Source organism: Choloepus didactylus, chromosome 10, assembly GCF_015220235.1.
Source record: "Choloepus didactylus isolate mChoDid1 chromosome 10, mChoDid1.pri, whole genome shotgun sequence".
NCBI classification, from domain to species: Eukaryota; Metazoa; Chordata; class Mammalia; order Pilosa; family Megalonychidae; genus Choloepus; species Choloepus didactylus.
In genome coordinates this window covers 124,964,366-124,989,870 of record NC_051316.1, presented here as the reverse complement: position 1 = coordinate 124,989,870, position 25,505 = coordinate 124,964,366, and the positions used below count along the sequence as shown (strand labels likewise).

General features: G+C 37.9%; 1 protein-coding gene across 2 annotated transcripts in view; it reads right to left on the bottom strand.

The window, feature by feature from the left end:
- Positions 1–25,505, bottom strand: part of ERP44 (endoplasmic reticulum protein 44) — a 103,514-nt gene that overhangs the window by 16,618 nt on the left and 61,391 nt on the right. For both annotated transcript variants that reach the window (XM_037798551.1, XM_037798550.1), the window contains 3 exons: positions 24,412–24,528; positions 10,234–10,345; positions 9,109–9,250 (listed from right to left, as the gene is read on the bottom strand). In XM_037798551.1, coding sequence (XP_037654479.1) covers positions 9,109–9,250; positions 10,234–10,345; positions 24,412–24,528 — 371 coding nt within the window. The remainder of the gene's footprint in view (positions 1–9,108; positions 9,251–10,233; positions 10,346–24,411; positions 24,529–25,505) is intronic.

Here is a 25,505-nt window from a genome sequence, read left to right as displayed (position 1 = left end):
CCTTAGATCCCAAAGCTAATATATGCTGGAGCAAAGGCAGGAACTCAGATCTCTTTGCTAAAGGAGAACACGGGTTCCTCATTCACATTTGTTTTTTTTACATGGAGCAACAAACCTTCTTGGCCTTTCTCTACCTCCTTTACTCGGGAGACAACTGACGCAGGGCCTGCTCACTGAGAAGGCTCTGTGCCTGCAAATCGATGTGCTTCTCTCTCTCCAGGGATCTGCCTGCCTTCAAAAGGCTCCCGTTCCACCCTGCTCCTCCAGTCATAACTGAGCTGGGGAGTGCTCCATGCATGAAGGCCTGCTGTTTTCCAGCACTGCCTGTTTAGGTGGTTTGGTTTCTTTCTGGGAAGCCTATTGGTTCTCTCACTAAGTCACATTTTCCAGTATCATTTTTATCAGGACTAAAGTTGATATACTTAGCAGCACCAGTAGCTTAATTGTGTTTACTTCTCAGTAGATTCTCAACTCAACTGGGAAACAGGGATGCTAGTTAATGATCTCAAAACCCAACACTAATAATACTAAAATGGGTCAGCAAATATTTCTGTAAAAGGCTTTGCGGGCCATGTGGTCTCTGTCACAATTACTCAACTCTGATGCTGCAGCACAAAGGCAGCACAGACAATACATAAACAAACGAGTGTGCCTGTGTTCCAATAAAACTTGATTTATGGATGTGGTATGAGATAATATCATTTCAATAATTTAAGAACGTGCAAACAATTCTTAGTTCATGTACTGTACAAAATACTAAAACAAGCAACAGGCTGGAATTGGTGTGCAGGCCACAGTTTGCTGATCCTTTCTCTAAATCCCGTGACTGTAGTTGGACATATTGCCTAAGTTTGCTTAAAATATCAATCAAGACAATACAGTTATCCCTTCCGCTTCGTGAGGGTTAGGGGCACAGCATCCCTGTAATGTGGAAAATTCACGTAAAATTTTTTGACCCTCCCTTCGAACCAGAGAAGTCTTTGTCAGGGTTTTCTTCATTAGTCTCTATGATCCTATCCAATGAGTAGTGTGTAGTGTGCCTTAAATGTCCATATAATCCCGATTAAGAGGGTGAGTGGGAGATGTGGTTTTAGGTGGCACGTAGATGATTTCAAAACCTTCATTGTGGAATTCATGGGTGGTCTCTCTTTTTCTTTCTTTCTTGGTTTTTTATTGTGGGAACATAAATACAACATAAACTTTCCTATCTCAACCACTCTCACGCATATCATTCAATGGAATTAATCACATTCACAACATGGAGGCACCCTTACCACCCATTACTAAAACTTTCCCATCTCCCCAAACTAGAAACCCTACACCCATTAGGCATTAACTTCCCATTCCTCCTGCCCCCATCCCTGGCAACCTGTATTCTAATTTCTGTCCCTATGAGCTTGCAAATTCTCTGATATTTTCTTTGTACTTACCATGGTGCTTAAATTTAATACCCTGAATCTCTAACAATCTTGTTTGTTCTGATAACAATCCAGCTTTAATCGTGCACAAACTATGTTTCTATACTCCTTTATCCCCCACCTTTATGCAGTTCTTAACACAAATTACATGTTCATACATTGAGTCCAAAACCACTGATTTATTATTACATTTTATGCATTTGCCTTTTAGATTACTGTAAGATGCAAAGAGCAGAGTCACAAACCAAAACACAATAATACTGGCATTTCTATTTACCTGTATCGTTACCCTCATCAGAGAACATTATTTCTTCATATGGCTTCCATCTATTGTCTAGTGTCCTTTTCTTTCACCCTGGAGAACTCCCTTTACCATCTCTTGTAGGGTCGGTCTAGTGGTGATGAACTCCTCACCTTTGTTTATCTGGGAATATTGTAATCTCCTCTCATTTTCAGAGCCATTTTGCCAGATAAATAATTCTGGGTTGGCAGGTTATTTTTGCTTTCAGCACCTTAAATATATCATCCCACTGCCTTCCTGCCTCCAGAGCTTCTGATGAGAAATCAGCTCCCTTGTACATGACACATTGCTGTCTTGCAGCTTTCAGAATTCTCTCTTTATCTTTGGCATTCAACGGTTTGATTATAATATGCTGCAGAGTGGGTCTGTTTGGGTTTATCTTGTTTCGGGTTTGTTGAACATCTTGGTTATATATACATCTTTTGTTAAATTTGGGAAGTTTTCACAATCATTTCTTTGAATATTCTCTCTGTCCTTTCTCCCTCTCTCTCTTCTCCTCCAGGGACTCCCACAATGCATATACTGGTATGCCTGATGGCATCCCACAGGCCCCTCAGGCTCAGTTCACTTTTCTTGATTCCTGATTCTTTCTTCTCTTTGCTCCTCAGACTGAATGTTTTCAATTGTTTTCTCACCAAATTCACCGATTCTTTCTTCTACCAGTTTAAATCTGCTGTTGAAACCCCTCTAAAGAATTTTTAATTTAATTTCAGTTACTGTAGTCTTCGAGCTCTGTTTGGTCCTTTTTCATGATTTCCATCTTTCTACTGATATTCTCTTTGTATTCATCTATTATTTTCCTGATTTGCTTTAGTTCTTTGTCCATATTTTCCTATAGCTTTTTCAGCATATTTAGGACCATTTCTTTTTAGGTTTTTGTCTGGTATGTCCCAGGTCTTTTACTCCTCAGTGATGGGTGGTTTATAATGCTTTAATCTTCTCCTTTGTCTGGGCTGTCACTTCCTGTTTCTTTGTATGTTTTGTAACCTTTTGTTAAAACCTAGACATTTTTTTTCTGATTTTTTAATTTTATTTATTTATTTTTATTGAAATATATTCACATACCATACAATCATCCATGGTATACAATCAGCTGTTCACAGTATGATCATAGAGTTATGCATTCATCGCCACAACCTATTTCTGAACATTTTCCTTACATCAGAAAGAATCAGAATAAGAATAAAGAATAAAAGTGAAAAAAGAACACCCAAACCATCACCCCCATCCCACCCTATTTGGCCTTTAGTTTTTATCCCCATTTTTCTACTCATCCATCCATACACTAGATAAAGGGAGTGTGATCCACAAGGTTTTCACAATCACATTGTCACCTCTGGTAATCTACATTATTATACAATCGTCTTCAGGAGTCCAGACTACTGGGTTGGAGTTTGGTAGTTTCAGGTATTTACTTCTAGCTATTCCAATACATTAAAACCTAAGAGGTGTTATCTATATAGTGCATAAGAATGTCCACCAGAGTGACCTCTCGACTCCATTTGAAATCTCTCAGCCACTGAAACTATTTTGTCTCATTTTGCATACCCCTTTTGGTCAAGAAGATGTTCTCAATCCCACGATGCCGGGTCCAGATTCATCCCTGGGAGTCATATCCTGCGTTGCCAGGGAGATTTACACCCCTGGGAGTCAGGTCCCACGTAGGGGGGAGGGCAGTGAGTTCACTGGCTCAGTTAGAGAGAGAGAGGGCCACATCTGAGCAACAAAGAGGTACTCAGAGTGAGACTCTTAGGCACAATTATATGCAAGTTTAGCCTGTCCTTTGCAGTAACGAGCTTCATAAGGGCAAGTCCCATGATTGAGGGCTCGAAAACCTAGACATTTTGGTATTTTAAAGTGTTATCACTGGAATTTAGACTCTGAGGTGTCTGGTCCTTAAGCCTATATCCAGCTAGTGTATAACAGAGCTCTCCCTGAATGCCAAAAGCTAAACAAAACAAAACAAAACAAAACAAAACAAAACAAAAAAAGAAAAGGAAAAGAAAAACAGAAAACACCTTTCCCAGTCTTTGCAGACTGACCCATTCGTGCTCTCCTTCAGGGCTTATCCATACCATGAGTTTAGAGAATAGCTGCAGGCTAAAGCATAGGGGCTCCCTGATCTTTTCTGTGTGTGTACCTTATTTTGGGCATTTGTATGTGGCCCTAAGAATTCCCCATTTACATAGATACACATGGATATTCTTTCCCTAGGAAAGAGTTTCCTTGCAGTCCCGAAACTGCGCTGGGGGGAGGGGGGTGGGCGGGCAGCCAGAACATCAGAGACCCTACTGCTTTTAGGTGGTGTTTTTCTTGATTTGGCGCTCACCCTGTTTCTGCAGTCTTTTAAAACTGCTTTCTGGAGCTTTGAGAAAGACATTTCTGCCAATTCTGGATGGTTGTCCAAAGCTTCTGTGGGGGGACAGGGCCCTGCAGCGTCTCACTCCACCATCGTGATCAGGGCACTAGGCCGCTTCTGTTCAAGGTGGACCCCACCACTTCCGTTCCTGATCTGCTACCTACACGTGAGAGTCCTGTCCTCCTCTTCTGTCTCTCAGTTATCCCTGCTCATCAATAAGGGGCCAGCACTCTTCCAGAGACTCTGTTTCCTTTTTCTCCTGTGCTACCAGGTACTCCAAGGGCAGCTATCTAAGAACTCTAAGAAAAGGTACAGATTACTGGGTACTCACTGGCCACAATTTTTAAGAAGGTACATTTCTCTTGACTGTTCTTCAACAGACTTATATCCTAATCTATCTTACTCTCTTCTCTCAGGCCAAAAAAACATTCACTCCTAGATTTTCCCATAGGGGCTCTTAGATTCCAAAATAATCTCTTCCTTTAGGTTTAGGAGGAAAGCATCTGATCAAACTATAGGAAAAACTAAGGATTTGTAGAACTGTGATTCAGTTTCAGGTAGTGGTAAGCTCTGTCTCTTCAAACATCCTTCAATCCACATTATATTCTGTTTTGTTGTTGTTGTTGTTAATACAATTTTACTGAGATATATTCTTGCACTATACAAACCATTCCACCTTTACAAACACTGGCTCACAGTATCATCATACAGTTGTGCATACATCTCCATGATCATTCAGAACATTTTCACTACTGCAGAAAAGAAATAAAAATAAAAAAGAAAACCCAAATCCTCCTATACCCCTTATTCCCCCCATTACTGACCTATAGTATTGGTGTGGTACATTTCTTACTGTTGATGAAAGAGTATTAAAATATTACTGTTAACTACAGTCCATAGTTTACAACAGGTACATTTTTTTTCCATAAACTCTGCCTTTTATATGTACTAAAAACGGACTGTTTTGGTATAGTGTTACAAGCTTGGGACTTTGGGGTTCCATATACACTGCTTTGAATCCCACCCTGCCAATAATTAGTTGTGTGACCTTGCAAGTTAGTTTATCTCCCTGAGCCTCAGTTTCTCTGAAACAAGGAAGGGCGAAGCAGAACACCAGTGGCCTCGCCTCCTTATGCCCACCTCTGGCATGGGAGACTGTACTCCATAAATATGCTTCCCCTCTCCTTACCACAACCTAGTTCCTACAGCTGACCCCAGAATTGCTGGGATACTAACTGAAAGTAATAGTAATTACAGTAATTTATGGAGACTGCTTATCATTTAAACCTTAATTACCAAGTAGCACAATACTAATTATGTAAGCCATTAAATGTGTCAGATTCACTTTGCCGCATGTTTTATTTGATTTTTAACACTAACATCTATTCACATAGGCTCAGTTTGTAGCTTGCACATCATGTATGCCTCCTTGCAATTAAAAAAACAATATTTGAGGGAACAATGCCTAGGAGAGGAAATCAGGTACCTAGGGGACAAATTTAAAAAGTGACTTGTTCCAAAGAACTTCAAATGCAGTCACTTCTCCTATCCGCCTCCCTACTCACAGGACCAAACACTGACAGGATGGGAGAAAATCATTTTCCACTTCCAGAGTCATTTGGAGAATTTCAGTGGCTTATTTTATCTTTTTGTTCCAGGCCATAAGTGGAATGCTGCCAGCTGACAGACTCGCTTCCCTTGGTCAGATGCCCGTCTCTCAGGCCAGGGTGCTGTGGCTGCAGAACAGGTGCACGGGTCATGTGATAAAGAATACGGACACTTGTGTTAGTTTGGTTCCTTTGGGAACAGGTACCAGGATGGGATTAGAGGAGCTTGAGATTTTTAAATCTAATTTCAGAACCAGAGGAGAAAACTTAAGATAGCCCAGCTGGAACTCCTCAACAGGATTCCCTTGACGTAACAATAAATACATAGTTTTTATGTATAAAACTATGAATAAAAACATAGCTTGCCAGAGTTGAGCAGTTTGGTTACTGATTGGTAAACCAATCATGCAGCGTCTGACCTCAGTCAGCATCCTGTTGACCTGTACTGATCTGAGGCTTTCTAATTAGGGCTGTAACTTTCCAGTTAAAGGGAAGAGGTAAAGAAACTACTCAAGATTTATCTTCTGTTAGAGGTAGGAAATGTGCTGATCAAACTCCCTATCAATGACCCCCAGCTCACGCAGCTTTATAATGCCAAGCACAGCCCCTCTGCCTGGAAGTTCTCACAGTGAGTCCAACCTACAGAACAACTGCCCTCTCTCCTAAAAAGCTCCTCCTTTTAGCTTGAGCCTGTACCTTCATGAAGTAAAGCTGAGGAGGGGTGAGAAGAAGAGGACACCCATCAGCTAAGACAGCCGATCTAGCCCAACAGTCACTGCTTCCATACCTGCTATGGGCACCGCAGGAGTTCCAGTTTTTAAAAATGCCTGGATACTGGGAGATCTGAATCTTTAAGGTGGGCTTCTGGGTACAACTGCTCTTCCTTTTTAAATGTAGTATAGTCCTGCCCTCTCAATTATCTCCCACTTCCTCATGCTCAGCAAATGGTCTTGCTTCTTTTGTCATAATTAAAAACAATAATCAGACAGGAATCCCAGCAATTTGCTGCTACTGATGCTAATTCCCCACCCACCCCACCCTCCAGTTCCCAAACAACCCCACAAAAATACTACCCCTGTCCCCTAGAGAGGAAGGAGGCAATCTTTTTTACTTTGCTTCTCATTCCTTCTGCTCCTTATGGGCTTCGCTTTATCAATGAGCCCCCTTTTCTCCTCTAGTCAACAAAGTCAACAACTCCTCACTCCATCTGGTTTTGCCCTACAAGCATTTAGTCATGTTTAGCTGCTTCTACCTGGGAGGTGGGAGGGAGGGTGAGGGGTGGGGGTCGGAAAATCTTGAAACTCTACTTCAATCCACATCTCTCTAGAGCTACCCACCTATCTCTCTAACCCTTTAGAGGGAAGCTTCTTGCAAGAATTTCCATGCTCAAATCTTCATTTCTCACCAAATAGTGGCTCTTCAATTCATTGCAATGTGGCCTCTTTTTGGGTCAAATCTAACAGATGCTTCATCTGAAATCTTCTTGTCGACCATTCCTTTCTGCTCAAAGTGCTCAAAATATTTCCCCCTCGGCGACCATGATACCCCCTCTTTTGGTTTTTCTTTGACCTCTCTTATTACTTCTTTCTCAGTCCTCCCCTTAAATGTTGGTATTCATAAGGGCTCCATTCTCCACTCTGTTTTGGGTCATCTCATCTGTTTTAGTAACTTCACCTATATTCTAAGGTGCTCGAGACCCGCCCTTAGTTCATTCTAAGATTCTAAATCCTCCTTATTCCACCTGTAAAATGTCTCAAGAATCCCTTTGCTTCTCTCCAGCCTCAATGCTACTAACAGCATTTATTTAGGTCATTCATTCATTCATTCATTCAACAATCATCTACTGGTTATCTGTCATCAACTCTTGTCTGGATTTTGAAAAGTCTCTAGGATTCTATTTTAAGCCCCTCTAAGCCAGTCTCCAGATTGAAGCTAGAGTGATCTTTTTAAAAAATCTGATTGTGTCACTCCCCTGATTAAAACTCTTCATTGGCTTTTCATAATTTTCAGGATAAAGTCAAAACATCTTGTTATGGCTTACAGGGGCTTTCATGAGCTAGCTCCTGCTGACTTCTCTTGACTCCAATACTCAGCATCCCCGTTCTTTTCACTCGTATTCAGCCAATGGTCTCCTGAACATGTTGCTGCCAGTGTCCAGCCACCTCCCTTCTCCCAGCCCTGTCTTTCTTTCTCACCTCCGGGGTAAACTGCTAGTCATCAACATCCCCAGAACCCTGGACCAGGTACCTGCCATGTACTCCACTGCTGATCTTAGCAGAGCCCTTTCATATCATAAAATATAATGTTAACCCGCTAGTCTCCTTTTTCTACATGGTTGTGAGGTCTCTGAGGGCAGGGACCCAATCATTGTAAACTTTAAATCCTTGGTTCCTTAGCACAATGACTGTCATATAGAAGACCTGGATAAATTATCTAATAAATTAATAGGTTAAATGGTATCCTTTTGAGCTAGGTAAGGTAAGAGCAACTAATATTTGTTAGTGCTTTAAAGTTTATAACATAACCATTCTCTCTCATTAATTTTTGAACAATCCTGTTGGAGAGATGGTATCATCACCCATATTTTAAATATAAAGAAATTAAAACAGGGATTTGCCCAAAGTAGGACTCAAATCTAGGCCTCCTGAATAATTTCAGTACCGAGAATCTTCTAGCAAAAATCACATCTCTACTGAAACATTTAGAAGTGAGTGAGGTAATTTATGCTGCAAGAAGACTTCAAGTAATCCTCTGTGCAATTTAAGTCTTTTGAGATGAAAAGGGCATTTAAATGAATCGTAAAAAGAAAAGGTCTAATTTGAATATTTGTTGCTTAAATTTTTTTTATAAATTGAACATTTCCATTTTTAAAAAATGTATTAACATCTCCGAATGCTGATGAATTCAGTATTTCCAGTAGTCAGACGGTTTATATGTTTATTAATACCGTAGTTAGTTGAGAATAGCCAGAAAACTTACCTGTTCTTGGAAGGGTCATGACTGCGTGCCTTAGATGCCTAATAACAGCAAAATTCTGGGTATTAAATACTACCAATCTCCTTGCTTGACACAATCACAAATGGGTGGCAATATTCCCAATTTCCTGTAACCTTACCTAGGACTATAGTCTATTTTCCTAGGTGGGCTGGCAAAGACCAAACTGAGGGCATAGCTCAAGTCTCACATGACTAATTTTCTTTCAGGGATTAGTTCCTAGCAGTAATATCATCTTCTGCTGGTATTTCTACAGGAATATATAACTCTCCCCATTCTATCAGTGAAGAAAAGGAGCAGTCACCCCAACTTCTTCCATCCAATTAACAATACTGTTCCAACACAGGACTATTTTAAATATTTAAACAATTGTTCCAAGCTCATTTTTGAGACACACAGCAATAATTTTTTTAAAAAAAGAATACTTACAATACATCCCTGAAGTCTTCAAACACATACATATGCCTAAAGCTGTCAATAGCTATTACAGGACAATCTGCTGGAGTTTTCTGTATGTGCAGAAGAGGATGTCTAAATTTGTCACAGTCAGCATGTAAAAAGTTTATTGTACCTTTAAAAGAAACAGAATTTGAAGAGATTAGATTTTTCTTGATTACATCCTCATAAGATTTCAAGTTCACAAAAAGTGACATTCATTTAACAAAGAAAAAACCTAACATGCTTTAAAATAGATCATAAAAACTAAAATCTAAATATTACAGTACTTAGAAGAGGTAAGAGTTTAGTTCTTAGGGCAGAGTATAATTTCCCTAGAAATTATATGAACTCAATTTGAATTTGACCACTACAGTGAATTTCTGATTCTCCTTAAATGGGCAATCATTCGCCCCGCAGATTTCCTAGGTTCTGGGGAGCAAGTTCCTGAAACTGACATAAGACCTGTTCTCATGGGACAATCTTCATTCCACCAAGGAGGTCCTTCCTTCTAATCCCTATAGATTTTTAATTTAATTAAATCCCCAAATATTTATTGAGTGACTATTATGTACATGGCTCTATACAATGCCTTTGGTTTATTTAATTTGACTTTCATCCCTAACTACAGAGTTGGTAAGCTGGTGATACCTCAATTTCCTTTTTGGTTCTTTGGAGAAGTCAGCTGGCAACTACTCAACTTTCTTTCACTTAGAAATAGATGTTAATTAGACTGTGTAAGCTCTTTCAGCAGTATCTCTGGGAATGTCTATTGGAAAAGGGGTGAGATACGCATCAAGGTGCTGGAAGAAAGTGTTCCAAAATAATGGTTTCCACCCTTGACCCTACTTCTTACGCTATTTGATTTTTGCTCTAAAATGGTCAAGGTGAAAAAAAAAAAAAAAAGTTAAAAAGCCATCATTTCATGTTGTCTGTCTTCTAAGGCCCTCCCATGTTTGCATGTAAAATCAGGGGTTTAATAGAGTTAAAATAACTTAAGGTTTTGGTTCAAATATATTTTTACAGGTTGTGAATGTAACAGGTGTTGGGGAAGAGTGGGAAGAAAAAGAAAAACAAGAAGGAAAGAAAGAATGAAAATAAACACCTTAATCTGTCTACCTTTTTCACTTATTAATTGCCGGGCTACTTCATTCTGGAATATTTCTAAACTCTCTGTGTCCTCTTTCATGTGGAAGAGTATGAGAAAAGGCAGTCCTTCTTCTGTCAATTCCTGTGTAGAGAAGTATTCAGTGAGAATTATCAGGACTCTTCATTTAGTTCTAGCTTTTTTCTAGGGAGGAACAATTTTTTTAATCAATTTTTTTTTTTTTTTTTTGTTACTGTGAATGTTCACATACCATACAATTATCCAAAGATCCAAAGTATACAATCAATTGCCCACGGTACCATCATAAAGCTGTGCATCCATCACCACAATTAATTTTTTTTTCAATTTTTAGAACATTTTCATTATTCCAGAAAAGAAATAAAAACCAAAAAAAGGAAACTCAAATCCTTCCATATCCCTAACCAGCCCCCCTCCACTGCTGACTCATACTATTGGCATAGTATATTTGTTACTGTTGATGAAAGAACGTTAGAATACTACTAACTATAGTATATAGTTTGCAATAGGTAATTTTTTTTCCCTATATGCCCCTCTATTATTAACTTCTAGTTGTAGTGTCATACATTTGTTCTGGTTGATGACAGAGATTTCTAATATTTATACAGTTAATCACAGACATTGCCCACCACAAGGTTCACTGTTTCATACATTTCCATCTTTTAACCTCCAACTTTCCTTCTGGTAACAAATGTGACTCTGACCTACCCTTTTCACCACATTCACACACTATTCAGCTCTGTTATTCTCACAACGTGCTACCGTCACCTCTGTTCATTTCCAAACATTTAAGTTCAACCTAGCTGAACATTCTGCTCCTAATAAGCAACTGCTCCCCATTCTTTAGCCTCGTTCTATACCCTGGTAACTTATATTTCATGTCTATGAGTTTACATATTATAATCAGTTCCTAACAGTGAGACCCTGCAATATTTGTCCTTATGTGTTTGGCTTATTTCACTCAGTATATTGCCCTCAAGGTTTCTTCATCAACCCATTTTTTTTTTTAAATGGCCTTGTTCACACAGCATCCATTCCATCCTAAGTAAACAAATGATGGTTCCCTGTATAGTCACATATTTATGTGTTTACCACACTCACCACTATCTATATAAGGACATCTCCATTTCTCCCACAAAGCAAGCGGAAGAGTCAAAGAAGGGAGAGAGGCAAAAGAAAAAGAAAAAAGAGAAAAACAACAACAACATGACAGCTAGGAAGCAGCAAAAGAAAACATAACCTTAAACTAAGGTAGAATGAAGAGTTAGACAACATTACCAATGCCAAGAGTCCCATACCCCTCCCTTATGCCCCACTCTCGTATGCATTTAGTCTTGGTATATTGCCTTTCTTACACTAAAGGAAGAATACAATGTTTTTGTTGATTACAGTCTCTAGTTTACACTGATTGTATTTTCCCCCCAATACCTCCCTATTTTTAACACCTTGAAGGTTGACATTCATTTGTACTCCCTCATGAAGAAACATATTTGTACATTTTATCACAATTGTTGAACACTCTAGGCTTCACCGAGTTACAAAGCCCCAGTCTTCATCTTTCCTCTTTCCATCTGGTGTCCCACATGCTCCTAACCTTCCTCTTTCAGCCATATTCATAGTTATCTTTGTTCAGTGAACTTACATTTCTGTGCTACCATCACCCAAAATTGTGTTCCAAACCTCTCACTCCTGTCTTTTCCTATCTGTCTGTAGTGCTCCCTTTAGTATTTCCTGTAGAGCAGGTATCTTGTTCACAAACTGTCATTGTCTGTCAGAGAATATTTTGAACTCTTAGAGAGGAACAATTTTGAACCCAACCCATAACATGCAATAGTTGCAACATTCCAAGAGAAAAGGTGCAGGGGTGTCCATGGGCATTAGCCTTAATGGGAGAACGAATTCAGACCCCACCCCAACCACCCCATACTCAGAGTGCCCATGTGCCCTGCTCTGCTGCAGGAACTGACCTGCCTTAAAAGTGACCTAGTCTGGTCTGCAGCTGGTATTGGGTATGAGGCTTCAGGGGGTGGCCACAGAGAGCTGACAGTCGAAACCATGAAATTTATTGACCAAAGAAGGAATATGCTGTTTTTTTAAGATGCTAATTTTAGGGTGGGCAAACATGATGAATATTTTGTCTTCATAGATAACTACTGAAAAAACCCAGTATACCAGCAATAAATAAATCATTAACTGATTCTCAAACATTGTTCTAAAATGTCTGTTCTAAGATTTATTGCAAAAACCGTTCTACTAGCATGAGACTTACCCAATGCCAAAAAGTATTTGGTTCAGCGCAAAAGACAATAAACCCATGACACAGCCAGTTTTCAGCTAATACAAAATTCATCAACATTGTTAACAAACACGTCACCATGCGTGTGTCTGTGTGTCTGTATATACTTTTGTATATACAATACACAAAAGCCTTGAAAATTATACAGTGCTGTTGAAATTTTTATTAGTGTTATTAGATAATAAAGGAGAAATGTGATGTGTAGATAGCAAATTTTTTAAGCCTGAAAAAGGCTATATTCTGACCCATAAGAAAAAGGCCCAACTGTGTTTTTGAAGGTCTCTCTCTAGTTCAGGAACTGCTTCAGCAGGTCACAAATGCCTTAATCCTAAAAAACAAACCAACCAACAAACCTGAAACTGGGACCTGTCTTACAGGATAGAAATTTTCTTCTGATTCTTATCTCTTGGTCTATTTCACTTGTACACAGCATAAATTATTAAGGTTCCTATCACATTTACCTTCTTTTTTTAATTGAGATTTATTTCACATATGATAAAATTCACCGTTTTACACAGTACAATTTTTAGGATATTCATAAGGTTGTGCAACCATAGCCACCATCTAATTCCAGAATATTTTTATTACTCTAAAAAGGAACCCCATTCCCATTAGCAATTACTCCCCATTCTCCTCTCCCCCAGGACCTGCCATTACATTTATCTTTTAGCAAACTAATTTAAATTTTCTTCTGCCTCATCTTTTATCTCTTGGGCTCAAATTTTTCCTTTTCCCCGTTCATTAATTGATGTTACTCCCCATAGTTCTGTCTTTGGACATCTCTGCTGTGGCCTGGCAACCTCAAATAGTTCAAATTCTCCTCTAACTGGTCCTTTATCTCATCTCCAAGTCCAATTTCAATCCAAATCCAAGGCTAGTTTTCCAACTGCCTGCCTACATCTCCATTTCAAAGTCTAGCCAGTACTTTTGAACACTCAAAATTAATGCATAGTTCCTTTTCTCCAACCTTCCTATTTCCCCCATTTCCTGGTACTTCAATTTCTCTCTTGTCACTTTTGTTTCAGGACCGAAATGCTTCTTCTAAAAGCCATGTTCTGATCTCACCTCATCTCTGTCGAAGGTTGAAATGAATTTTCTCCTCTAAACTCTCAGAACATTTTTTAGTGACCCTCATATGGTAAAGAGCAAAGTCACATTTTCTGTATATGTGAAATACTGGAAGGAAAATCTCTTGAAGCCAGAGAATTCTATTCCATTTTTCTTTTGCGCACAGATTTTTGTACACAATAATGTGCAATCAACATTAAGACTGAATAGATTGAAGGTACAAATGTTGCTGAATAAATACTAACTGGGAAAGAAGACTCAGTAGTCACCTCTGAGGAAATTTAAAAGCTAGGAAAATTTAAGAGTTCTTCTAATTCTAAGTTCACAATGGTCATAAGTTTAGGAGCATTTAAGGTTATCAGCCTTAGAAAACAAAAAGTAAAAACAAACAAAACATTACTTTATTAGACTTAACGAAAGTATGGATGAGTTAACAATTATTAGGAGAGCAATAATAAATAAACAGATTAGTAGTTTAGAAATATATATGTCAATTTCTTTGCTAAAGTCATAATTAACATAGTTTATGCTACTTGGGCTTCCAAGTCTACCTGTACCCATACCAGCATATTCTTTACCAAGCCAGTAATAAAGGATCTAGGACAGAGATATCAAGGCAACCATATTTAGAAGCTAACAAATCTTTCCCCATTGTTTAAAGGATTTATGGGGCCTTCCAAGATGGCAGATTAGAAGAGACAGAGAAGGATTCTCCCCCATGAAAACACTAAATAAAGGACAGAACACGCTCAAGAACAGCAGTTCTAGGGTCCCACTGCCTGAGCAAGGACTTCTACACCCACAGTGAGCGCCTACTTGGAGAAACCGAGAGGCTGCGCTCAAGACAGGTGAGTGTCTGGCCCGGAACACAGCTGAGCCAGCTGACGGCACGGAAGGATGTGGCCTTCCACATCCCAGGCACCCTCCAAAGTACTAGGTTCGGGGGATAACCCTTCAGGTACCCGTGGCGAGAGCTCCTGTGCCAGAGACTGGTGGTTCGAGTGGGTAGATTACCACAGAAGGGGCTGGTTTTCCACACCCAGTGCAGCTATCTTTGCAGCTGCTTGGGAGATGGCCTACCGCAGCACCAGGGCTGGGACTTTGCAGTTGGCTGGGAAATAACTTTTTACAGCCCAGCAGCCACGAGTTTCCTTGAGGGAATTCGGGATTTGGCAGGCTTGTGTCGGCGTATACTCTTCTTCCACGGAGGCCCACGGTGGGCAGGGTTGCCACATGGAAGTGCCAGGAGCCCTCCCTCAATCCCAGGGATTCGTGAGTGCACAGCAGAGAGGGACAGAGGGCCATATAAGCTGGAAGGTGAGATGCGAGCTCTGTAGCCCCAGAGTACTCCACACAGGAACAGCCGGGACCACTGGGTCCTGGAGCGGGCTTCCTGCTGAACTGCACAGGACATGCCCCCCACCCATATGACTGACAGTCCCCAGTGCACAGAAAATTGGTACACTGATTGGACCCCCCCTATGGTTTAGACTCCCACTCAGTACATAAATGAAGTTGAGGAGAACTGGCTTAACAGTAAAAGTGGCTCAGGAGCGTCATCTGATGGTAGGTCAGGAAAGTGCACTCCACCAAGTTGTAGCTCTGTCAAATTATAGATAAATGTCCAAATAATCCTGCATACTCCAAAAGACTCCTATCAAGATAAACAAATGTCAAGAGGCCAAAAACAACAGAAAGTTACAAAGCATATGAGGAAACTAGAAGATGTGGATAACCCAAATGTCCAAATGAAACCCCAGAAAAGACACAGAACCTGGAGCAATTAAACATTTATGCTCCCAATCACAGCGCTACAAAGTATATGAGACAAATATTGGCAAAACTGAAGAAGGCAATAGATGTTCCCACAATAACTGTGGGAGACTTCAATACGACATTCTCTCCTATAGATAGATAATATAGACAGAAGACCAATGAGGACACTGAGAACTTAAACAATATGATAAATGAATTAGACTTAATGGATATATATAGAATATTACATCCCAAATTACCAAGATATACATTCTTCTCTAGTGCTCATGGAACCTTCTCCAGGATAGATCATATGCTGGGGCATAAAAGAAGCCTCAGTAAGTTTAAAAAGATTATAATTATTCAAAACACATTCTCTGACATTAATGGAATACAACTAGAAGTTAATAACTATCTAAAGAAGCAGAACACTCACAAATACCTGGAGGTTAAACAACACACTCCTACACAATCAGTGGGTCAAAGAAGAAATTGCAAGAGAAATTGCTAAATAACTAGGGATGAATGAAGATCAGAACACAACATATCAAAATTTATGGGATGCAGCAAAGGCGGTATTGAGAAGGAAATATATAGCTCTAAAGGCATACATTAAAAAGAAAAGGGCTAAAGTCAAAGAACTAATGGAACAATGAAGAAGCTAGAAAATGACCAGCAAACTAATCCTAAAGCATGTAGAAGAAAAGAAATAACAAGGATTAAGGCAGAAATAAATGATATGGAAAACAAAAAAACAATAAGACAGAATAAATAAAACCAAAAGTTGGTTCTTTGAGATCAACAAGATTGACAAACCCTTAGCTAGACTGACAAAGTCAAAGTGACAGAAGACCCAAATAAACAAAGTAATAAACAAGAGGGGGGAATATTACTATGGATCCTGAAGAAATAAAAAATATCATAAGAGGATACTATGAACAACTCTATGCCAACAAACTAGAAAATTTAAGAGGAAATGGATAATTTCCTGGAAACACACAGACAACCTAGACTGAATAAAGAAGAAACAGAAGAACTCAACAAACCAATCACAAGTAAGAGAGCCAATCAGTTATCAAAAAGCTTCCTAAAAATAAAACCCCAGGCCCAGATGGCTTCACAGGGGAATTCCACCAAACTTCCCAAAAAGAACTGACACCATTCCTACTTAAACTCCTTCAAAAAATAGTAGAAAACGGAACACTACCTAACTCATTTTATGAAGCCAACATCGCTCTAATACCAAAACCAGATAAACATGCTATAAGAAAGGAAAACTACAGGCCAATTTTCCTAATGAATACAGACGCGAAAATTCTCCACAAAATACTTGCAAATAGAATTAAAAGTCATATTAAAAAAATTACACATCCTGACCAAGTGGGGTTTAACCCAGGCATGTAAGGGAGGTTCAACATAAGAAAATCAATCAATGCAACAAAACACATTAACAAATCAGAAGGCAAAAATCAAATGATCATCTCAATAGATGCTGAAAAAGCTTTCAACAAAATCCAGCATCCTTTTTATAATAAAAACACTTCAAAAAGTTGGAATTAAAGGAAACTTCCTCAATATGATAAAGGGCATATATGAAAACCCCCAGCCAGTATAGTACTCAATGGTGAGAGACTGAAAATTTTCCCACTGAGATCAGGAATGAGACAAGATGACCACTGTCACCACTATTCTTCAACATTGGGCTAGAAGTTCTAGCCAGAGCAATTCAGCAAGAAAAAGAAATAAATGGCATCCAAATTGGAAAGGAAGAAATAAAACTCTCATTATTTGCAGATGATATGATCTTATACTTGGAGAACCCGGAGAAATCGACCACACACCTATTTGAGCTAACAAACAAATTCAGCAAAGTGGCAGGATGTAAGATTAATGCACATAAGTCAGAAATGTATCTATACAGTAGAAATGACATAGCTGAAGAGACACTCAAGAAAAAGATTCCATTCTCAATAGCAACTAAAAAAATTAAGTACCTAGGAATAAACTTAACCAAGGATATAAAGGACCTCTATGCAGAAAATTATAGAACTCTACTAAAAGAAATAGAAGGCAACCTAAAGAGATGGAGAGATATTCCATGTTCATGGATAGGAAGACCACACATAGTTAAGATATCAATTCTGCCCAAACCAATCTACAGATTTAATGTAATTCCCATCAAAATTCCAACAATCTACTTTGCAGACTTGGGAAAGCTAGTCATCAAATTTATTTGGAAGGGAAAGATGCCTCAAATTGCTAAAAAAGAAAAATGAAGTGGGAGGACTTAAACTGCCTGACTTTGAAGCCTACTATAAAGCCACAGTACTCAAAACAGCATGGTACTGGCACAAAGACAGACATATTAATCAAGGAATTGAATTGAGAATTCTGAAATAGACCACCAGATCTATGGTTGATTGATTTTTGATAAGGCCTCCAAATTTACTGAATTGGGACATACCCTCTTCAACAAATGGGGCAGGGAGAATTGGATATCTATATCTAAAAGAATGAAAGAGGACCCCTACCTCATACCCTATATAAAAATTCAGCATGGATCAAAGATCTCAATATGAGACTGCACCACAAAACTCCTCGAAGATAATGTAGAGAAACACTTTCAAGACCTAATATTAAAAGGTTGCTTCTTAGACCTTACACCTGAAGTACAAGCAAAAAAGAAAAAATAGATAAATGGGAACTCCTCAGAATCAAAACTTCTGTACCTTGTCAAAAAAGTAAAGAAACAGCCAACTCAAAGGGAGAACATATTTGGAAACCATCTATCTGATAAGAGACTAACATCTTGTACATATAAAGAAATCTTACAACTCAACAACATTAGTACAAATAGCCCAGTTATAAAATGGGCAAAAGATATGAAAAGACATTTCTCTGAAGAGGAAATACAAATGGCTAAAAAACACATGAAAAAATGTTCATCTCTGCTAATTATTAGGGAGATGAAAATCAAGACCACAAATAGGTATCAACTTATACCAATGAGAACGGTTGCCATTAAACAAACAGGAAACTACAGTTGCTGGAGAGGATATGGAGAAACTGGAACTTATAGTCATTGCTGGCAGGACTGTATAATGGTTCAGCCACTATGGAGGACAGTTTGGCAGTTCCTCAGAAAACTAGTTATTGAGTTACCCTACGATCCAGTAATTTCATTTCTCGGTATTTACCCAGAGCACCTGAAAGCAATGAAACAAACAGATACCTGCAGACTGATTTTCATAGCAGCATTGTTCACAATTGCCAAGAGATGGAAACAACCTAAGTGTCTTACATCAGATGAGTGAATAAACAAAATGCAGTACAGACATATGATGGAATACTACGCAGCAGTGAGAAGGAACGAGGTTGCGAAACATATGACAACATGGATGAAACCTGAGGACATGATGTTGAGTGAAATAATTCAGTTACAAAAAGAGAGATGTTGTATGTCACCTCTAATATGAACTCTGAAAAATGTAAAGCAAGTGTCTTATATTGTAGAATATAGGGAACCTAGAGATAGACAGCAGCTAGTGAAGCGGGAACAATAATCTAATAAGAACAGATAAGATAGAGGGTAATCTTAATGATATGGGAATGCTCAGGAATGACTATGGTTTGTCAATTTTCTTGTGGTATGGTAGGAGCATACTGGAAGCCATGAAGTTATTTTAGGATTTTGTTTTTCTCATTCCTTTCCTTTGTTTTGTTTGGAAATGTTTTTTTTTTTTTAATTTTTTGATAAAGTTAATAAAAAATGATTTATGGGTGACTGGTTACAACATGTAGTAAATCTCAGGCATTATTAAATCTGTAGACCATCATGGGAGGAGAGGATCTGTTTAATTGTTTAAGATTTTAAACCTTGTTTTTAAAACTATTCTTGTAAGAACTGCCAAAGCAGGTAAAAAATCATGACAAGTTACTAAATCTTTTGAGCCTCTGAGGACCAAATGAGCTAACACAGTCAAAAATGCAGTAATCTGTCTAAACATACATGAGGCCTAGAGAATTGATAAAAGAATTGGGGATGATCATTTAATATAGTATGAGCAGAAAGAGTGTCTTCCACCTTCTCCTTTGATATCAAGTAAAAGATCATTATGGAAAAAAACTAAAAATAACTAAGTATAAAGAAAGCAAATATTTTTAAAATGTTCACTTTTTAAAGTTTGATAAAAGGTAACTTTATTCTGCTTAACAATTATTTGTGTTTATTCTATTAATATATAATAAGTGGGTTTTCTTGATGGTGGTTGTTTTATTTTTTTGAATCTTTTCAAAGAATTAAGACTTTTTTTTACACTCATGTTAACCCCTCTATTTACTTTTTTAATACATATTTTTATTGTGAAATATAACATTAGGCTGTTGTTTTTAAGCCATGAAGATAAATGTGCATAAAAAAGCAGAGGGAGCTTAATATCCTGGTCTCTTTGAGGTTTCTAGTACTATAGAGCTATGACACATCACTGACACCTTGTGGCCAAGTACTTAAATTGTAGGAGCAGTATTTTGAATTCTGTGAAAGGCAGCTACTTCAGAGAGTCCATTTTATAGTGCTATAGTTGGAGGTGAGACTAGATTATGTATGAAAGGCTGTATCCAGTACTAAAAGAAAAGAAACAAACAGAAAACTGTAATTTCATGAAAAATTTGACAAATACATGCACATAAACATATACACAATGGAATTTTTTTTTCAACTGTAGCTTGCAATAAAAAATGGATTGAAAGCCACTATCTGATCCAAATTTCTGGCCAAGCCCTATAACAGAACTTCCAGTATGTCAGGCTAGTATTGGAAAAAGACTGAAAGACATCCAGGTGAGCATCTATCCTCAGGCTGCCTTGGCCTACTCAGACGAAAAGGCCTAAGACTCACAAAACTACGCATAAAACAACCACAATGGTTCAAGATGCATCTTAAAGGACAATAAGGAATTACTTAGAATCCTAAATAAAGGCAAATAGCTACTCTGGGAAGCAAGTTCCAAGTAATACTGGATAAAATAAAAGAATATAATTAGGCAGAAAAATACTCTATGGTTATTAAGAAGGGGCTTAAATTCCAAACTGTCATGTGGAAATAAAAATACAGCAATGCCACTCAGAAGTTTGAGAAAATTTGAGGAGGGGCAGGTGGGAGACAGTTTAGAATCAAATTATTTTTAAAGCAAAAAAATTCAGAAAACTTGTTAAAGTTATTATTTTTATTTTTACCAAAGGGAAGACTTTCCAAGAAAAGAGTAGTGATAAAAATTTCACTCAATTTTGTTTCATGATTCAGAATTCCAAAATATTTTAAAATATGGCATTGTTACATTAAATTATAGCTATTACAATATAGCCTGGTATGGTTACGATATTTAAGCTTTCAGGTTTAAAAACATATTAATCATACTTTATAAGAAGCCATTTCAGGAATCCTAACTCACTTGAGAGACAGCTATTATAAACAACAAGGAGGAAGTCCCAGGGGTTTTATGACTTGTTAGACTGTCTGGGTCCAAACACTGGTTCTTTTTCCAGTGGATCTGCAATGGTTTGGATTTGTGATAATCTGTCCAAGCAAACAGACCCAGGAAATTTCTTACACTCATAAATTTGATCTGAAATTGCTACAACAAACTTGCAAGAATAAAATACATTTTATGATAGGGAAAGTACACTAAAAATTTTTCCATGCTGACAGAAAGGCACTAAATAACTAATTTTTTAAAAAATGTACTGAAATGCAACTAAGGAATTAAAATCAGCTAAAACAATCTTATACCAAGTTTAAAATGCTGATGGCATAGATTTCTACTTCCGGAAAGAAGAGGTACTTTTCCCTCTCCTTCCTTAAAGTACAGCTAAAAATCTGGGACATTATATAAAATGAACATTTCTGAAAAGTGGAAAAAAGGCAGAAGACCAGCTAGAGAGTTCAGGACCTGAGAAATGACATGGCACTGAGTTCCTTGCATTTTCTTTTTGCCATATATATTCCAGACTGGTGCTAGAGATGCCTCCTATACAGAAATGCCAAGGATGCAGAAAAAAAAAAAGTCCCAAGAAAAGCATGCTCTTCCAAGACAAAGTGAGGCCACAGAGCATTCTGGTTTGCTCACAATGGCCAGTCTCTACAAGCAAATGCAGGTGTCTTTCTTCAAGAGTTAGAAGCATCTGGGAAGATCAGAGAGAGGTTCAGGGGATTTTGGGAGTTTACATATATTATTCCCAAATCTTAAAGCACTTATGCCTCTACAATTTAATATAGAAGGGATTAAATCTGAGATTACATTCCTTCTTAAGGAACTCTAGGTGTTGCTGCAATGGTTTTGTTGTGAACGAATCAAGTTACACTATCTTGCTATAATACATTAATGGCAGTTGTAATTTGGACCAATCCTCCTACCACTGAGAAAATTAGAAAGGCTGGAGAAATATATAAAAAGATAAATGCCTCCTTGAAGGCATCTAAGAGTTTAAAAGGCAGGGAAGAATTACAGGCCAAGACTGGAGAAGGACACTTAGAACATTAAGCACAGCCCTTGAGGCTGCTGTCCCCTAGCACTGGCTGCCTTTCCAAAAGAGGCTGCTGATAAAGAGAAGCTAAGCAGCGACTTCTACAGATTCATCAGGCCAGTGGGGAGAAGGGGCTGAACAGGAGGAGGTCCTGTTAAACTCACACCCCCAATTTTGGGTTGGCCCCTCAAAGGCCACACCCTAGTAGTAAGAGTAAACCATAAAGAATAAACCAGTCTGCCGGATAGGATAAAATCTTCATGATCTTGGGTTACGGTTTCTCAACAGTAGCACAACTAACATTTTGGGACAGATATTTTTTTGTTGTAGGGAGCTGCCCTGGGCATGACAGGCTATTCAGCAGCATCCCAGGCTTCTACCCACTAGATGCCAGTAGCACTTCTCCAGTTGTAGAAACCAGAAATGTCTCCAGACACTGCCAAATGTCCCTGGGAAGCAAAATCATCCCTGGTTGAGAATCACTTTTTTAGCATAGGGAAAATTTCTTTCTTAAATAGAACATAGAAACACTAACCATAAATGAAAAAGATTGGTAAATTGTAATATCTTAAAATAAAGAATTCTCTTCATCCTAAGACACCTTTCAAAATAAAGAAAAACCAAGTCAGAATGAGAGAAAATATTTCTAACATATATAACTTATAATAAGGCTCTTTTCCAGAATATATAAAGAATTGCTACAATTAACAAAGGAAAAACACATGACCCTGTAGAAAAATGGGCAATCATGAACAAGTACTTCATAATAGATGATATCCAAATACCTAATAAATAAGAAAAAGTGCACAACCTCATTACTCCTAGGGAAATGTAATTAAAACCACAAAGAAATTCTATTACACAGATACCAAAATGGATAAAAAGTAAAGTAGCTGACAATAACAAGTGTTTCTAAGAATGTAGAGCAATGTCAACTTTCATATTCTACTGGTGGGAATGTAAATTGCTACAAACACTCTGGAAACCTGTTTGGTTATCATCTACTAAAGACGAACATATGTATGGCTCTGTGACTCAGCAATTCTACTCATATTACAGGTAAATATAACCTATAGAAATACGTACATATATCACCAAGAGACGTGTAAGAAAGCATGCTCACAGCAGCATTCTTCATAACAGTCAAAAACTAGAAACAATCAAAATGACTTTTGACAGTAGAATGGATAAATTGTGGTATATTCATATAACAGAAGCATATTCAGCAGTGAAAATGAATGCACTGCAGCTTTGTAAAACACAAATAAATTTCAGAAACATAAAAAGTCAAGTGAAAGAAGCCAGACACAAAAGATTATGACTCCGTTTTTGGCTCAAAACAGACAAGTCACTGAATAGTCCTATTCAAAATCAGTATAATGGTTATGAGGATGGTAAATGTGGTAATGATTGGGAAGACAAGGGGTTCTAGAAATATTCTATTTCCTGACCTAGATCAGGGGTTGGCAAACTACAGTTTGAGGGTCAAATCTGGCCTGCTGCCTGATTTTGTACTTTCCACAAAGCCAAGAATGGTTTTTACATTTTTAAATGGATGAAAAAGCATTTTTGAATAATATTTCATGTTATGTGAAAATTCTGTGTCCCTAAAGTTTTAAGGGACACAGCCACACTCATTCATTTTTGAATTGTCAAAGGCTGTTTCCTACAACTGCAAAGTTGGGAAGTAGTGACAGACTTTATAAACTGCAAATCCTACAGAAAAAACTTGCCAATCCCTGACTAGTTGGTGATGATAAGGGTGTGTTTATTCTGTGCTCACTTTGCGCTGTACACTTAAAATCTGTGCTGTGTACTTATAAGTCTTTGAAGTGTTTGTGCATATAAAAAGTCTTTTTAAATTATATTTAACAAAAAAAATTTATTGCATTCCTAGATCACAGGTTTTAAAAATGAAAGAGCTGAAGCCAGGCATAAATGAAATGAAAGAGATATTTCTTGTCCTTGCCTCCTCCCACCTCTTAGTGTTTAGTATTTTGTTTTTCTGGGAGTTGCAAGAATTAGGCGGGCTCTATTTCAGGAGCATGGATGACTAAGGTGAGTTACATGATGTTGATGACTGCCTTCATTACTTACAATGAAAGAGAACACAACTTCTTTCTTTTAGGATAAAACACAGCTTTTTTCTTTAAGGTTTTTCTCACCTAAAGAAAAACCTTTTTTGTGGCAAAGGATTATTCACTATATGTAATTAATTGTAACTAAAATCTGCAGAGCACTGCTTGTCAAGAACATCCCTTTAAACAAGGATCCTCAACTAAGGGGTGGGTGTCAGGACCACCCAAGAGGCATTTTCAAACTCATTCTCATGGCTGTGGGGGATCACTGCTTTTGCTGGAGGCTAAGGGGGAGAAGCACCAGTTTGTATTATGGAAACAGCTATGATACACGCACTATGTGATTTTTATAACCAGTAAGTCTGTGGTAAAATAGTTTAAGAAGGGTGGAGGAAGGTTGCTCTTTCAGAAACCTAAATTAAAAATAACAACACACATTAGAAAGCCCATACCTCTCCATTTTCAAATGTTATTTCTCGCACAAGAGGAACACATTTATCTTGAATCCAATTATACGTCAGGTCAAAATTTGTCATAGATCCCAAGTATACCATATCTGGAGCAGAATGCTGTTACAAAAACAAAACAAAAAAATGTAAACAAATCTAACCAATGTTAGCAAAAATGTGTCATAAATCCATCTATTAACCCAGAAAATCTATAAGGGATATAAAACAAACATAAAACATGCCCTCTTCTGAGAAAGAGGACAATCACTGGTAAAAAGGTGGTAATTCCATAATTATCAGGAGCTTGATTATCCAACCTGTGATAGCTAAGGCTTTTGCTTTTCCTTGGATTTAAGTCAATTAACTTTCATCAGTATCTTCACCAGAGGTAGGCAGGCATCGTAAAAAGAATTATTCAAATGAATGAATGTAGTTATTTCTTACAGTTAAAGATGTTAGAAGAAAATCTGGAGACTTCCAAATTTTTGTGCAAAAGTCTTGACAAATACAAGATCATATATAAATCTAAGGCATGGCTATCTCTACTATTCTATGCACATTCACTCAAAATCAATATTTATTAAGTGTTTAAAATGATGATAATAAAAATAATAGCTAACATTATCTGAATTCTTACTGTGTCTGAGCACTGTTGTAAGCACTTTCTTTGTGCTGACTCATATATCCCTCACAACACCCTATAAGGCAGGAACTACTACTATCATCCCTATTTTTACTCATGAAGAAACTGAAGCATAGAGAAGTTAAGCAACTTGCTTGGAATTACACACCTCATCAGGTGGCAGATTCAACATTTACACCCAGACAGTCTGACTCCAGAGCCCAAACCCTTGGTAACAGCCACACTACACTGCGAGGCACTGTTTCACATTCCAAAAATCTAGAGACAATGATACTCTGTAAGCTACTATCAAAGAAATACACTAGCAGAAAATATAGGTGAATACCTAACTGAACTGAGAACAGCAAACAAGCTTTCCTAACAAAAAATGATACACTGACTACATAAAACTTTAAAACTCCAGTGTGTCAAAACACAGTAAACACCATTAAAATGAAAACTATGAAGTGAAAGG